We start from the raw sequence: 12,684 nt of genomic DNA, 5'->3' as shown, positions 1-12,684 counted from the left end.
TTACAGGACACGTGTATCTGGACATGCTGGAAAATTGGCTCATGCCACAACTGGAGACCGACAGCGCCGACTTCATCTTTCAACAGGATGGTGCCCCACCGCACTTCCATCATGATGTTCGGCATTTCTTAAACAGGAGATTGGAAAACCGATGGATCGGTCGTGGTGGAGATCATGATCAGCAATTCATGTCATGGCCTCCACGCTCTCCCGACTTAACCCCATGCGATTTCTTTCTGTGGAGTTATGTGAAAGATTCAGTGTTTAAACTTCCTCTACCAAGAAACGTGCCAGAACTGCGAGCTCGCATCAACGATGCTTTCGAACTCATTGATGGGGACAGGCTGCACCGAGTGTGGGAGGAACTTGATTATCGGCTTGATGTCTGCCGAATCACTAAAGGGGCACATATCGAACATTTGTGAATGCCTAAAAAAACTTTTTGAGTTTTTGTATGTGTGTGCAAAGCATTGCGAAAATATCTCAAATAATAAAGTTACTGTAGAGCTGTGAAATCGCTTCAATCATTTGTAATAACCCTGTATTTCTTTACGTACTACATGAATCTGTAATAAAAATGGGGGTTCCTATTTTAAAAAACGCAGTTGACCTATGGCAGCGCCATCTAGGGGGCCAACCATCGCGCCATAGCCCCCCTCAAGCTAGACGAATTTCGTTCTTTGAAGTTTTTCGTTTGATGCTTATTTCGTGAGATATTTGGCTTGGTCACTATCAATGGACCACCCTGTATATTATCACGCGAAAGTTTTGTTGTGTTGGCAGAAGAGCCAACACCGTGTTACTAGAGGAGGCCGAAATGCACACGTTTTAGCTCACGCAGGCTGCCGTGAAGAGGGAAGAACTATACTGACGTGAGGTCTGGAACATGACAAGGAATGAGAATTCAGAAAGCGGACGAAATTAGTTTGATACTTAACTTTAATCCATTAAAGATGAACGTCGCTCTCGACGGTACACGATTCACAATATTATCTGTTCAGATTATAGTAACTGAATATGGCGCCTTGCTAGGTCGTAGCAAATGACGTGGCTGAAGGCTATGCTAAACTGTCGTCTTCAATTGAGAGCGTCTGTAGACAGTGAACCATCGCTAGCAAAGCCGGCTGTACAACTGAGGGGAGTGCTAGGGAGTTTCTCTAGACTAGACCTGCCGTGTGGCGGCGCTCGGTCTGCAATCCCTGATAGCGGCGACAAGCGGGTCCGGCGTATACTAACGGACCGCGGCCGATTTAAAGGCTACCACCTAGCAAGTGTGGTGTCTGGCGGTGACACCACAAGTTTTATCTGTGATTAGACTAAAAAAATGAAACCAAACATGATGGTGACTTGACAGAAACATGTATCGGTGTTAATGAAGAAAACTATGTTTCTTCAAGGCAGAACCCTATATCCATAATTTTATACTTGACAGCTTACACTGACAAAAAGTGAGCTCTAACGACAATGAGTCATGTATTTAGCTGTGTAGCAAGTATTGTAATAGAATTCCAGTTCCTTACAAACGAGCTCCATAGCCTCTGACCTTCTGTCTCTCACTTCCACGGTGTTACTGCATAGGTACCATCTCACATTTTGAAACACGGACAAAAAGTGAGCTCTAACAACAAGGACTCATGTATTTAGCTGTGTAGCAAGTATTGTAATAGAATTCCAGTTCCTCATAAACGAGCTCCATAACCTCTGACCCTCTCACTTGCTCGGTGTTACTGCATAGGTACCATCTCACATTTTGAAACGCGGACAAAAAGTGAGCTCTAACAACAAGGACTCATGTATTTAGCTGTGTAGCAAGTATTGTAATAGAATTCCAGTTCCTCATAAACGAGCTCCATAACCTCTGACCCTATAACTGGCTCGGTGTTACTGCATAGGTACCATCTCACATTTTGAAACGCGGACAAAAAGTGAGCTCTAACAACAAGGACTCATGTATTTAGTTGTGTAGCAAGTATGGTAATAGAATTCCAGTTCCTTATAAACGAGGTCCATAGCCTTTAACTTGCTCGGTGTTACTGCATAGGTACCATCCCACATTTTGAAACCTGTCTCTTTTGACGGCGCAGTGCGGTGAGGCCTCGTTGGAGCGGCAGCGGGGGCGGCGCCGGCGACCATGAAGAGGCAGAACGTCCGCACCCTGTCGCTGGTGGTGTGCACGTTCACCTACCTGCTCGTCGGCGCCGCCGTCTTCGACGCCCTCGAGTCCGACACGGAGAGCAAGCGCTGGGAGGTGCTGTCAGGTAGGAGCACTTCAGCTGTCTCTATACTATATCGCAGCCCCTCTTACGTCAATGGACATTGTCCACTGGCTTTTCACTGATTGGATACCATCCCTAAATTGAATTTCTCGAAATCCTACAAAAAAAAACATTTTCAACATCCAGAATGAGATTTTCACTCTGCAGCGGAGTGTGCGCTGATATGAAACTTCCTGGCAGATTAAAACTGTGTGCCGGGCCGAGACTCGAACTCGGGACCTTTGCCTTTCGCGGGCAAGTGCTCTACCAACTGAGCTACCCAAGCAAGACTCACGCCCCGTCCTCACAGCTTTACTTCTGCCAATACCTCGCCTCCTACCTGCCAAACTTTGCAAAAGCTCTCCTGCGAACCTTGCAGAACCAGCACTCCTGAAAGAAAGGATATTACGGAGACATGGCATGTCCGCTGCTTGGGTAGCTCAGTTGGTAGAGCACTTGCCCGCGAAAGGCGAAAGTCCCGAATTCGAGTCTCGGTCCGACACACAGTTTTAATCTGCCAGGAAGTTTCATTTTCAGCATCAGTTATCTCTTCATTAGACTCAAAATGTTCTCCAGCCATGTTTTATACTGAACTACCAAACACAATCAGGGTCTGAAGAGGACGCAATGTCGACCGCTGTCGTGTCGTTATCTGCCGTGTGGCGTCACTCAGATACGATACGGAGAGGCATGGGGTCAGCACACTGTTCTCCCGTGATAATAAGGCAGATAAAATTAACATCTGGCATGGAATATCGAGGGTGTAAGAAAGACGTGAATACTGTAAGTAAAATGGTGTAACTCGTTTTGTTCGATTAAGTGTCGAACATGATTAATCAGTTTTGTGGAAAAGGTAGTAGTTTTGTATATTAACAGTAGATGCCGACAGACAATGTGAAAATAATAGTCTACAACTTAAACTTCCTACTACCAGGATTTTTTTTTTTTTTGTTTCACTGTGAGCCACTTAGGCCATAATGACCCCAAGAAATTTACATGGGATATATTGGCAGTATTTTAATGAAATAACATAAAAACATACATTACAGCTGTTCAAATTAATAGTCTTCATTCTGTTTTCTCAAACGTTGCGTCAAGAAATAAAACAAAAGTAAAAGAATTAGATTAGGGTCATATGATTCTAGTGATACTCGCTGCGCCGGCCGCTGTGGCCGAGCGGTTCTCGGCGCTTCAGTCCGGAACCAAGCAGCTGCTACGATCGCAGGTTCGAATCCTGCTTCGGGCATGGATGTGTGTGATGTCCTTAGGTTAGTTAGTTTTACGTATTTAAGTAGGCTGTTTAGGTTTTTAAGTTGGTAACGCCACGTAGCGCTCTGTATGAAAATCACTGACTGTGCTGTGTGCAGTCTGTGGCTGGTTGGCATTGCTGCAATATCCGCTATTGTAGTGTTGGGCAGCTGGATGTGAACAGCGCGTAGCGTTGTGCAGTTGGAGGTGAGCCGCCAGCACTGGTGAATGTGGGGAGCATAGGGGCTATGTAAGTAGGCTGTTTAGGTTTTTATGTTGCTAACGCCACGTAGCGCTCTGTGTGAAAATCGATGACTGTGCTGTGTGCAGTCTGTGGCTGGTTGGCATTGTTGAAATATTTGCTATTGTAGTTGGGCAGTTGGATTTGAACAGGGCGTAGCGTTGCGCAGTAGATGAGCCGCCAGCAGTGGTGGATGTGGGGAGAGAGATGGCAGAGTTTTGAGAGCGGACGATCTGGACTGTGTCCGTCAGAAAAACGAAATTTGTAAGACTGGATGTCATGAACTGATATATATATATATATATATATATATATATATATATATATATATATAATGACTTTTGAACACTATTAAGGTAAATACATTGTTTGTTCTCTATCAAAATGTTTCATTTGCTAACCATGCCCATCAGTAGTTAGTGCCTTCAGTTGTTAGAATCTTTTATTTGGCTGGCAGTATTGGCGCTCGCTGTATTGCAGTAGTTCGAGTAACGAAGATTTTTGTGAGGTAAGTGATTCATGAAAGGTATTGGTTATTGTTAGTCACGGCCATTCTTTTGTAGGGATTATTGAAAGTCAGATTGCGTTGCTCTAAAAATATTGTGTGTCAGTTTAGTGATGATCAGAATAAGTAAAGAGAGAAATGTCTGAGTACGTTCAGTTTTGCTCAGCTCTTTGAAAATCAAATAACGTAAGAGGTTTACCAACACAGTAATTCCTAAATTTTTGTTAGGGGATGTTTCACGTAGTTCTAAGTCTAGGAGACTGATGACCTCAGACGTCCTGTAGTGCTTAGAGCCATTTGATACTCGTTGCAAAAACTGTAAATAAACCCTAATTTTTCTAAATATACAGCTGAACAAAACATCATTGGATATAATTGACTCAGGAGGAGAAGGTCATACACAGGGTGGAGAAAAAACGCCGTACTTGGATGTCGGTATAGCAAAACCTAGTCCCGCCAACAGGTTTCATAGTAACACGAATAAAAAACGAGGCTCTAGCAATACTGTAACTGCTTGCAGCGTGGCCAAGAACAGGTAGCACGTGTTAGGTGTCAGGCAAATCCAACACCTTCCATGAAAACCCTGACATGATAAGCAAATCCAGTAGTATGTCACATAGCTCCAAATAAATCGTGACATTGAATTAACCAAAGTAATACGAGTAACGAGTGAGCAAATGGAATACCACAGACTAACACAAGAATGTCTAAATGCATGTCATACCTTCCCACCGTGAGACAGACGCATTTCCGAGGGGAGAAACGAGAACAGAAGCCAAGAGCATAACCGTGTTAAGCTAGAAGGCCCTACGATAAGGGACGGACATCCACGTCGCCAACTAACCGCTAGGACCACCCCCCAGCCCATGTTAAAAGCTAGAACCCTCCAGAAGAACAGTATAGATCTTACGATAACACTAAAAGGGCCATCCCAGCCGCAAGTTTTAGCGTGAGACTTTTTCGCGTCTCTGTTACGTTGCAAACTTTAAAAACATTGCCCCACCACGAAAAGTATAACGTTTCTCATTGGATAGACAGAATTTTTGTAGGCAGAGATTAAGGTTAACATTGAGACCCTGATTGGTCAGATGAAAACACAGCCAGATAGTTTTTTTAAACCAACTTCGGTAAATTGTAGTAAGGAGAAGTTAGGAGAGAGTTGCTTCCGAGAAGGCGAGGTGAGCGGAGCTGTGCTGTCCGCTGCCCCCTGACGAACACCGACAAGGTAATGAACGCACGTGATGCCGCATAACAGCGCATAAACCTTCACTCAGAACTGCAGAAGTCTCATCTGTTACACCCCCTTTTTGCGTAATACTAGTGTCGATCGTCAATTAAAGCTCATGATGTTCACATTTGCCACTTGAATTAAAAATCTGAAATGCGATGATTTTTCTGTTATATAGTTATTGAGAAGCCACATCAGCCACTGTAATTTACGACAAGTTAGATAAGTAATTAAAGATAATTGATGGTCACTGTAGACCATTTTGATAATTTTCTCTTTTGTGAAACTTAATTTAAACCTAGATTATAGATGTGATATGGCATAGGTCATCCTTCGATCCATTGTAGAACTTGGAAACCCATTCAGGGAATATTCGTTCACATTTTTGTTGACCGCAGTTGGTTTTTGCACGAAATGTATTCGCAGTCGCGAATACGGACAACGATCAGATGTACGAGGGCTATTCGGAAAGTAACGAACGATAGGTCACGAAGTGGAAACCACAATGAAAATCAAAACTGTTTTATTTGCAACAGTTAGCTACAACTTCCAGCTACTTATCTCCTTAGTTGCTGATCCGATTTAGACGTTTGTCGTAGCGGTGTACCAACTTTCCAATACCCTCAATATAGAAGGCTGCTTTCCACCTATTCTCTGCGCAGGCCTACAGCTCGTTGTTTGAGCCAAAATTTTGTCTTCATAGCCAGCGGTTCATGTGAGCAGAGATGAAACCCAGAGGGAGACAATTACGGGCTGTATTGTGGGTAATCAAACATTTCCAATTGAAAACGATGCAGGAGCATCTTCATTGCCCCTGCAGAATTCGGCTGAGAATTGTCTTGAAGAAGAAAACGCACGACAGTTATGTAATGTTGGCTGCATAGCTTCAGGCGAAATTTCTCACCCTGCCCTCGTACTTGGCGGGAGACACTATTGTTCTAGGTATCTTTATGTGCTCCCTGTGTGCTCAGAACTAAAAAGAACGACGTAACGCGATCGACGGGTATACTAGACACTGCCCAACACACCTGTGCAAAACTTCATCGGATTTTCACTGTGGTTTCCATTTCGCGACCGATCGTTCATTACTTTTCGAATAACCCTTGTAAAATGGAATGACGACAACGTAGATTTGTGCCTCCGTAGCCGCTTTGGCTACCTGTGCATGACCCACCCGCAGATCCAAACTTCTGTATGTCGTTGTTCCTACGTCAAAGCCTGTACTCGTACACACATTATGGAATTCCCATAAAGGAGAGGACATTTTAACTGAAAGTCGCTGCCTGGTATCGAAGGTTTTTTACTGTATTGCAGTACCTGTGTTGTTAAGAAGAAAAATGCAGTGCATGCATGTCTGAAGGAACATTGCACCGTTCTCCTTAGCAACACAGGCAGTGGAATATCGTATATGATAGTATTTGATACTGAAGTAAGTGGCTGCTTATAACAACAAATTCGCAACTATATCGCAAATTGGTCATTTACGCGCCCATGTTTATAGGAACGTTTTTGCTCTCAGCGTCGTATACTTTCTCACCCATGTTAGTTTTCACTTTGAATCATGTTACACCACGTACAGAGCACGCGCTCTTGCCACGACATTGCCTCGCTGCGCTGTTAGAGCACAGGTCTCTAGGTACGTCGATTTCTCTCCGTCGAAACACGTAACTTGTCATCTTATACAGCGTGGTCCATTGATCGTAACCGGGCCAAATATCTCACGATATAAGCTTCAAACGAAAAAACTGCAAAGAACGAAACTTGTCTAGCTTCAAGAGGAAAACCAGATGGTGCTATGGTTGGCCCGCATGATGGCGCTGCCATAGGTCAAACGGATATCAACTGCGTTTTTTTAAATAGGAAGCCCCATTTTTTATTACATACTCATGTAGTACGTAAAGAAATATGAATATTTTAGTTGGACCACATTTTTCGCTTTGTGATAGATGGCGCTGTAATAGTCACAAACATATGGCTCACAATTTTCGACAAATAGTTGGTAACAGATAGGTTCTTTAAATTAAAATACAGATCGTAGGTACCTTTGAACATTTTATTTCGGTTGTTCCAATGTGATACATGTACCTTTGTGAACTTATCATTTCGGAGAACGCATGCTGTTAACAGCGTGATTACCTTTAAATACCACATTAATGCAATAAATGCTCAAAATGATGTCCGTCAAACTCAGTGCATTTGGCAATACGTGTAACGACATTCCTCTCAACTGCGAGTAGTTCGCCTTCCGTAATGTTCACACATGCATTGAAAATGCGCTGACGCATGTTGTCAGGCGTTGTCGGTGGATCACGATAGCAAATATCCTTAAACTTTCCCCACAGAAAGAAACCGGGGACGTCAGATCCGGTGAACGTGCGGGCCATGCTACGGTGCTTCGACGACCAATCCACCTGTCATGAAATATGCTATTCAATACCGCTTCAACGGCACGCGAGCTATGTGCCGGACGTCCATCATGTTGGAAGTACATCGCCATTCTGTCCTGCAGTGAAACATCTTGTAGTAACATCGGTAGAGCATTACGTAGGAAATCAGCATACATTGCTCCATTTAGATTGCCATCGATAAAATGGGAGCCAATTATCCTTCCTCCCATAATGCCGCACCATACATTAACCCGCCAAGGTCGCTGATGTTCCACTTGCAGCAGCCATCGTGGATTTTCCGTTGCCCAATAGTGCATATTATGCCGGTTTACGTTACCGCTGTTGGTGAATGACGCTTCGTCGCTAAATAGAACGGGTGCAAAAAATCTGTCTTCGTCCCGTAATTTTTCTTGTGCCCAGTGGCAGAAGTGTACACGACGTTCAAAGTCGTCGCCATGCAATACCTGGTGCATAGAAATATGGTACGGGTGCAAACGATTTTGATATAGCATTCTCAACACCGACGTTTTTGAGATTCCCGATTCTCGCGCAATTTCTCTGCTACTGATGTGCGGATTAGCCGCGACAGCAGCTAAAACACCTACTTGGGCATCGTCTTTTGTTGCAGGTTGTGGTTGACGTTTCACATGTGGCTGAACACTGCCTGTTTCCTTTAATAACGTAACTATCCGGCGAACGGTCGGGACACTTGGATGATGTCGTTCAGGATACCGAGCAGCATACATAGCATACGCCCGTTGGGCATTTTGATCACAATAGCCATACATCAACACGATATCGACCTTTTCCGCAATTGGTCCATTTTAACACGAGTAATGTATCACGAAGCAAATACAGTCCGCACTGGCGAAATGTTACGTGACACCACGTACTTATACGTTTGTGACTATTATAGCGCCATCTGTCACAAAGCGAAAAAAGTGGTCCAACTAAAACATTCATATTTCTTGCCGTACTACACAAAAATGTAAAAAAAATAGGGGTTCCTATTTTAAAAAAAAACGCAGTTGATATCCGTTTGACCTATGGCAGCGCCATCTAGCGGGGCAACCATAGCGCCATCTGGTTTTCCCCTTCAAGTTTCGTTTGAAGCTTATATCGTGAGATATTTGACCTGGTCACTGTCAATAGCCCACCCTGTATAAGTATTCTTCAAGGTGGAAACAGATCATCAACTCTCGAACGTGTTAGTTTAATGTGAAATAAGTTATGCTCCCATCGTGCACAAGATGCGGAGTTCCTTTATGCCTGAAACGTGGCTGAGAGTAAGAATAAAATAGAAAATACTCTTACCTTCGTAGCAAGAGCCCTCTCTATCTCACCCTATCTGCGTCAGCCGGTGGCACCATCAGTGGTAACGCATAAAGAAAAGCTAATGATTACCTGCCATGACAGGCAATAGCTATCACCACAGTGTTGCTAAAAGCGGCTGGAAATAAAACACTAAAGAAGTTCTTCATTTTCCATTCATCAAAGAACAGCAGGACACGTATTTAAAGAAAATCATACGTTCGCTAAGCAAAGACTTACGTGCGCCCAGAGAGTCAGGTACCTGGTTTTGCCTCAAAGCGGCAGGTCACTTGAAGAGCGCTGGCGTGTAAGGACTTTGTGGCGTCCTGAAAATAGACCGCCTGCTCGACCGGCCAGCGGTGTTCCTTCACGGCGGACGGCAGCCGTGTCCGTTCACAGCGCAAGTGTCCCAGCGGTTTATGAACTACACTGGAACTTCAGTTTGGCAACTTTGCTCTCAAGATACACAAGCGTAATGGCATGTTTAACAAACAACATTGCAAAGTCCAGTGAATTTAAGCCGAGCCCACCCACCCGCTAGTGTTAACGTGATTATAAATTAGAATACCTTGAATGACGGTTCTGAATTTGTCCCAGTTACATACACTACTGGCCATGAAAATTGCTACACCAAGAAGAAATGCAGATGATAAACGGGTATTCATTGGACAAATATATTATACTATAACTGACATCAGATTACATTTTCACGCAATTTGGGTGCATAGACCCTAAGAAATCAGTACCTAGAACAACCACCTCTGGCCGTAATAACGGATTTGATATGCGTGGGCATTGAGTCAAACAGATCTTGGATGGCGCGTACAGGTACAGCTGCCCCTGCAGCTTCAACACGATATCACAGTTTATCAAGAGTAGTGACTGGCGTATTGTGACGAGCCAGTTGCTCGGTCACCATTGACCAGACGTTTTCAATTGGTGACAGATCTGGAGAATGTGCTGGCCAGGGCAGCGGTCGAACATTTTCTTTATCCAGAAAGGCCTGTACAGGACCTGCAGCATACGGTCGTGCATTATCCTGTTGAAATGTAGGGTTTCACAGGGATCGAATGAAGGGTAGAGCCACGGGTCGTAACACATCTGAAATGTAACGTCCACTATTCAAAGCACCGTCAATGCGAACAAGAGGTGACAGAGACGTGTAACCCATACCATCACGCCAGGTGATACGCCAGTATGGCGATGACGAAAACACGCTTCCAATGTGAGTTCACCGCAATGTCGCCGAACACGGATGCGACCATCATGATGCTGTAAACAGAACCTGGATTCGTCCGAAAAAATGACGTTTTGCCATTCGTGCACCCAGGTTCGTCGTTGAGTACACCATCGCAGGCGCTCCTGTCTGTGATGTAGCGTCAAGGGTAACCGCAGCCAGGGTCTCCGAGCTGATAGTCCATGCTGCTGCAAACGTTGTAATGTTGTTGCATTAATTTGTTCTGAGAGCGGTGCTGATATTCAAGACCATAAAAGTGGGTTAAAAGCTGTGAGCTATCTGAGAAAGTTAACCTTGCTTTACTGTGCCACTGTTTCACCAGGTATCCAGTCTAGCTTACCAAATTCCCAACCAGACTAACATTAGTTATAATCTTTTAGTACTCATCTTACGATAACCGGTGACACATATATATATATATATATATATATATATATATATATATATATATATATATATATATATATATATATAGACAATTTAAATAAAAAGAAATAAATCAGTTTATATTTGGACATTTATTTTAACATTGATCATTGTTCCGTTAAAATTTCAGCATATCAAACTTGATTCATAACTAAACTGGTACCTTATTTAGGATTGTGTAAATGTGAGTTTGTAATCTTACAGAACACATCAAATAGGGAGCCAAGATTGGGAGACTACATACAACACTGCATTCATAAAATAACACATGAAGAACGTTGAAAGATATCCAAGTGGAAATCAACCACAACCAACCGATTCAATTTTCACCCAAAGAAGTTACGTTCGTAGCGCAATCCTGTTCGTCATGAAATTACCACACACTGGTATACTAAATTCATACTAACTCTCTGTGAAATCTTCCCGAAAAGAATAGCTGAGGGCTACTTTGATGCTTACACCACATGCTTCACGTGGTCAACTTGGTTTACACATAGAGTCTAACTCCACAATAATTTTGATAATTAAAATAAATTACATCGAAACGCAATTTACAAAAGAAAAACCTCGAACTGGTCACTATCGTCTTACTATTAACCTGACGGGTCAAACAATTGTATAAGCACGTGGTACTGGTCTCACAAAGTACACCCCACGTGGGTTGAACATAAAGAAAAGTTGCTATATTGAAAAATATTGTAAAGATGAGACGTTATAATCTCACGCACATTCGCATTTAAGATTGATGATCTTACAGTTACTGATCAACACATGGTTCCACTTTACTCACAAAGTGGTGAGAAAGCAACTACCGGAAGATATTCTGAACTTCACACTCGAATTACACTGCGTTGCAATTTAAGATAACATTAGATATTTCAGAGCTAAACCTGAAATAAAGGTGATTAAATTTTCAGTTAGGCTGAACTTAAGAAATTCGTTGTCCTACAGACTTAGCAGACACGCGCTTAGCCGGAGATCTTACCCTTCAGACGCTCGCCGAGCGTGCTTAACAGATACAAACGGAAGTGACCAGAGAGGCAGATTCCTATACCAACATGACAAGGGACGGACAGGACCATACTAAGAATAGAAACCTCTCTGCTTTTAGAAAGCGTAGCTACCTGTTCCGACGTTGGTCCTACTGTTCTCTAGCAGACAGGCTTGTCTGCTACCATCAAGCATGCAACTAGAAATACATTTGCTCATTCATCCTCTCACACAGCAGGGAAGGAGGATGACAGTATCTTATCATATACAGTATATAAAAGAAAGCGGATGTAGGTTCTGTATTAGACTGTGTGACATGAATTACATACAAACTGTGTTTTACAGTGTAGTAGTGTGACAAATCGCACTTGTTTATGTGTAAAAGTAACACGTTCCACTGCTCAGTCTCCTCCCAGATAGTCAGAAACACCACAGTAAATTTAGAAGAGGAATTTATGCCGTAAATGACAACATATTTAAGAAATTAACATGAAAGGAATCCAACAGAGACCTTTCAACGTCGTCGATTTGTTCGTGCAGATGGTTGTGTTGGAAACGTCCCCATCTGTTGTCTCAGGGATCGAGACGTGGCTGCACGATCCGTAACAGCCAAGCGGATAAGATGACTGTCATCTCGACTTCTAGTGATACGAGGCCTTTGGGATCCAGAACGGCGTTCGGTATTACCCTCCTGAATCCACCGATTCCATATTCTGCTAACAGTCATTGGATCTCGACCAACGCGAGCAGCAATGTCAAGATACGATAAAACGCAATCGTGATAGGCTACAATCGGACCTTTACAAAGTCGGAAACGTGATGGTACGCATTTCTCCTCCTTACACGAGGCATCACA

The 12,684-nt window shown here is 43.3% G+C and overlaps 1 protein-coding gene and 1 non-coding gene across 3 annotated transcripts in view; one reads left to right on the top strand and one right to left on the bottom strand.

Moving 5' to 3' along the window:
* The window catches only part of LOC126187685 (two pore potassium channel protein sup-9), an 81,166-nt gene that overhangs the window by 17,907 nt on the left and 50,575 nt on the right, over positions 1–12,684 (top strand). For both annotated transcript variants that reach the window (XM_049928923.1, XM_049928924.1), the window contains exon 2: positions 2,085–2,258. In XM_049928923.1, coding sequence (XP_049784880.1) covers positions 2,132–2,258 — 127 coding nt within the window. In that variant the 5' untranslated portion in view covers positions 2,085–2,131. The remainder of the gene's footprint in view (positions 1–2,084; positions 2,259–12,684) is intronic.
* On the bottom strand, positions 2,468–2,542 carry Trnas-cga (transfer RNA serine (anticodon CGA)). Its single transcript has one exon. It is a non-coding gene; the product is annotated as a tRNA-Ser (tRNA).

The sequence above is a fragment of the Schistocerca cancellata genome, chromosome 5, assembly GCF_023864275.1.
Source record: "Schistocerca cancellata isolate TAMUIC-IGC-003103 chromosome 5, iqSchCanc2.1, whole genome shotgun sequence".
NCBI classification, from domain to species: domain Eukaryota; kingdom Metazoa; phylum Arthropoda; class Insecta; order Orthoptera; family Acrididae; genus Schistocerca; species Schistocerca cancellata.
Note: the sequence above shows the minus strand (reverse complement) of the source record. Positions and strands in the feature narration are given on the sequence as shown.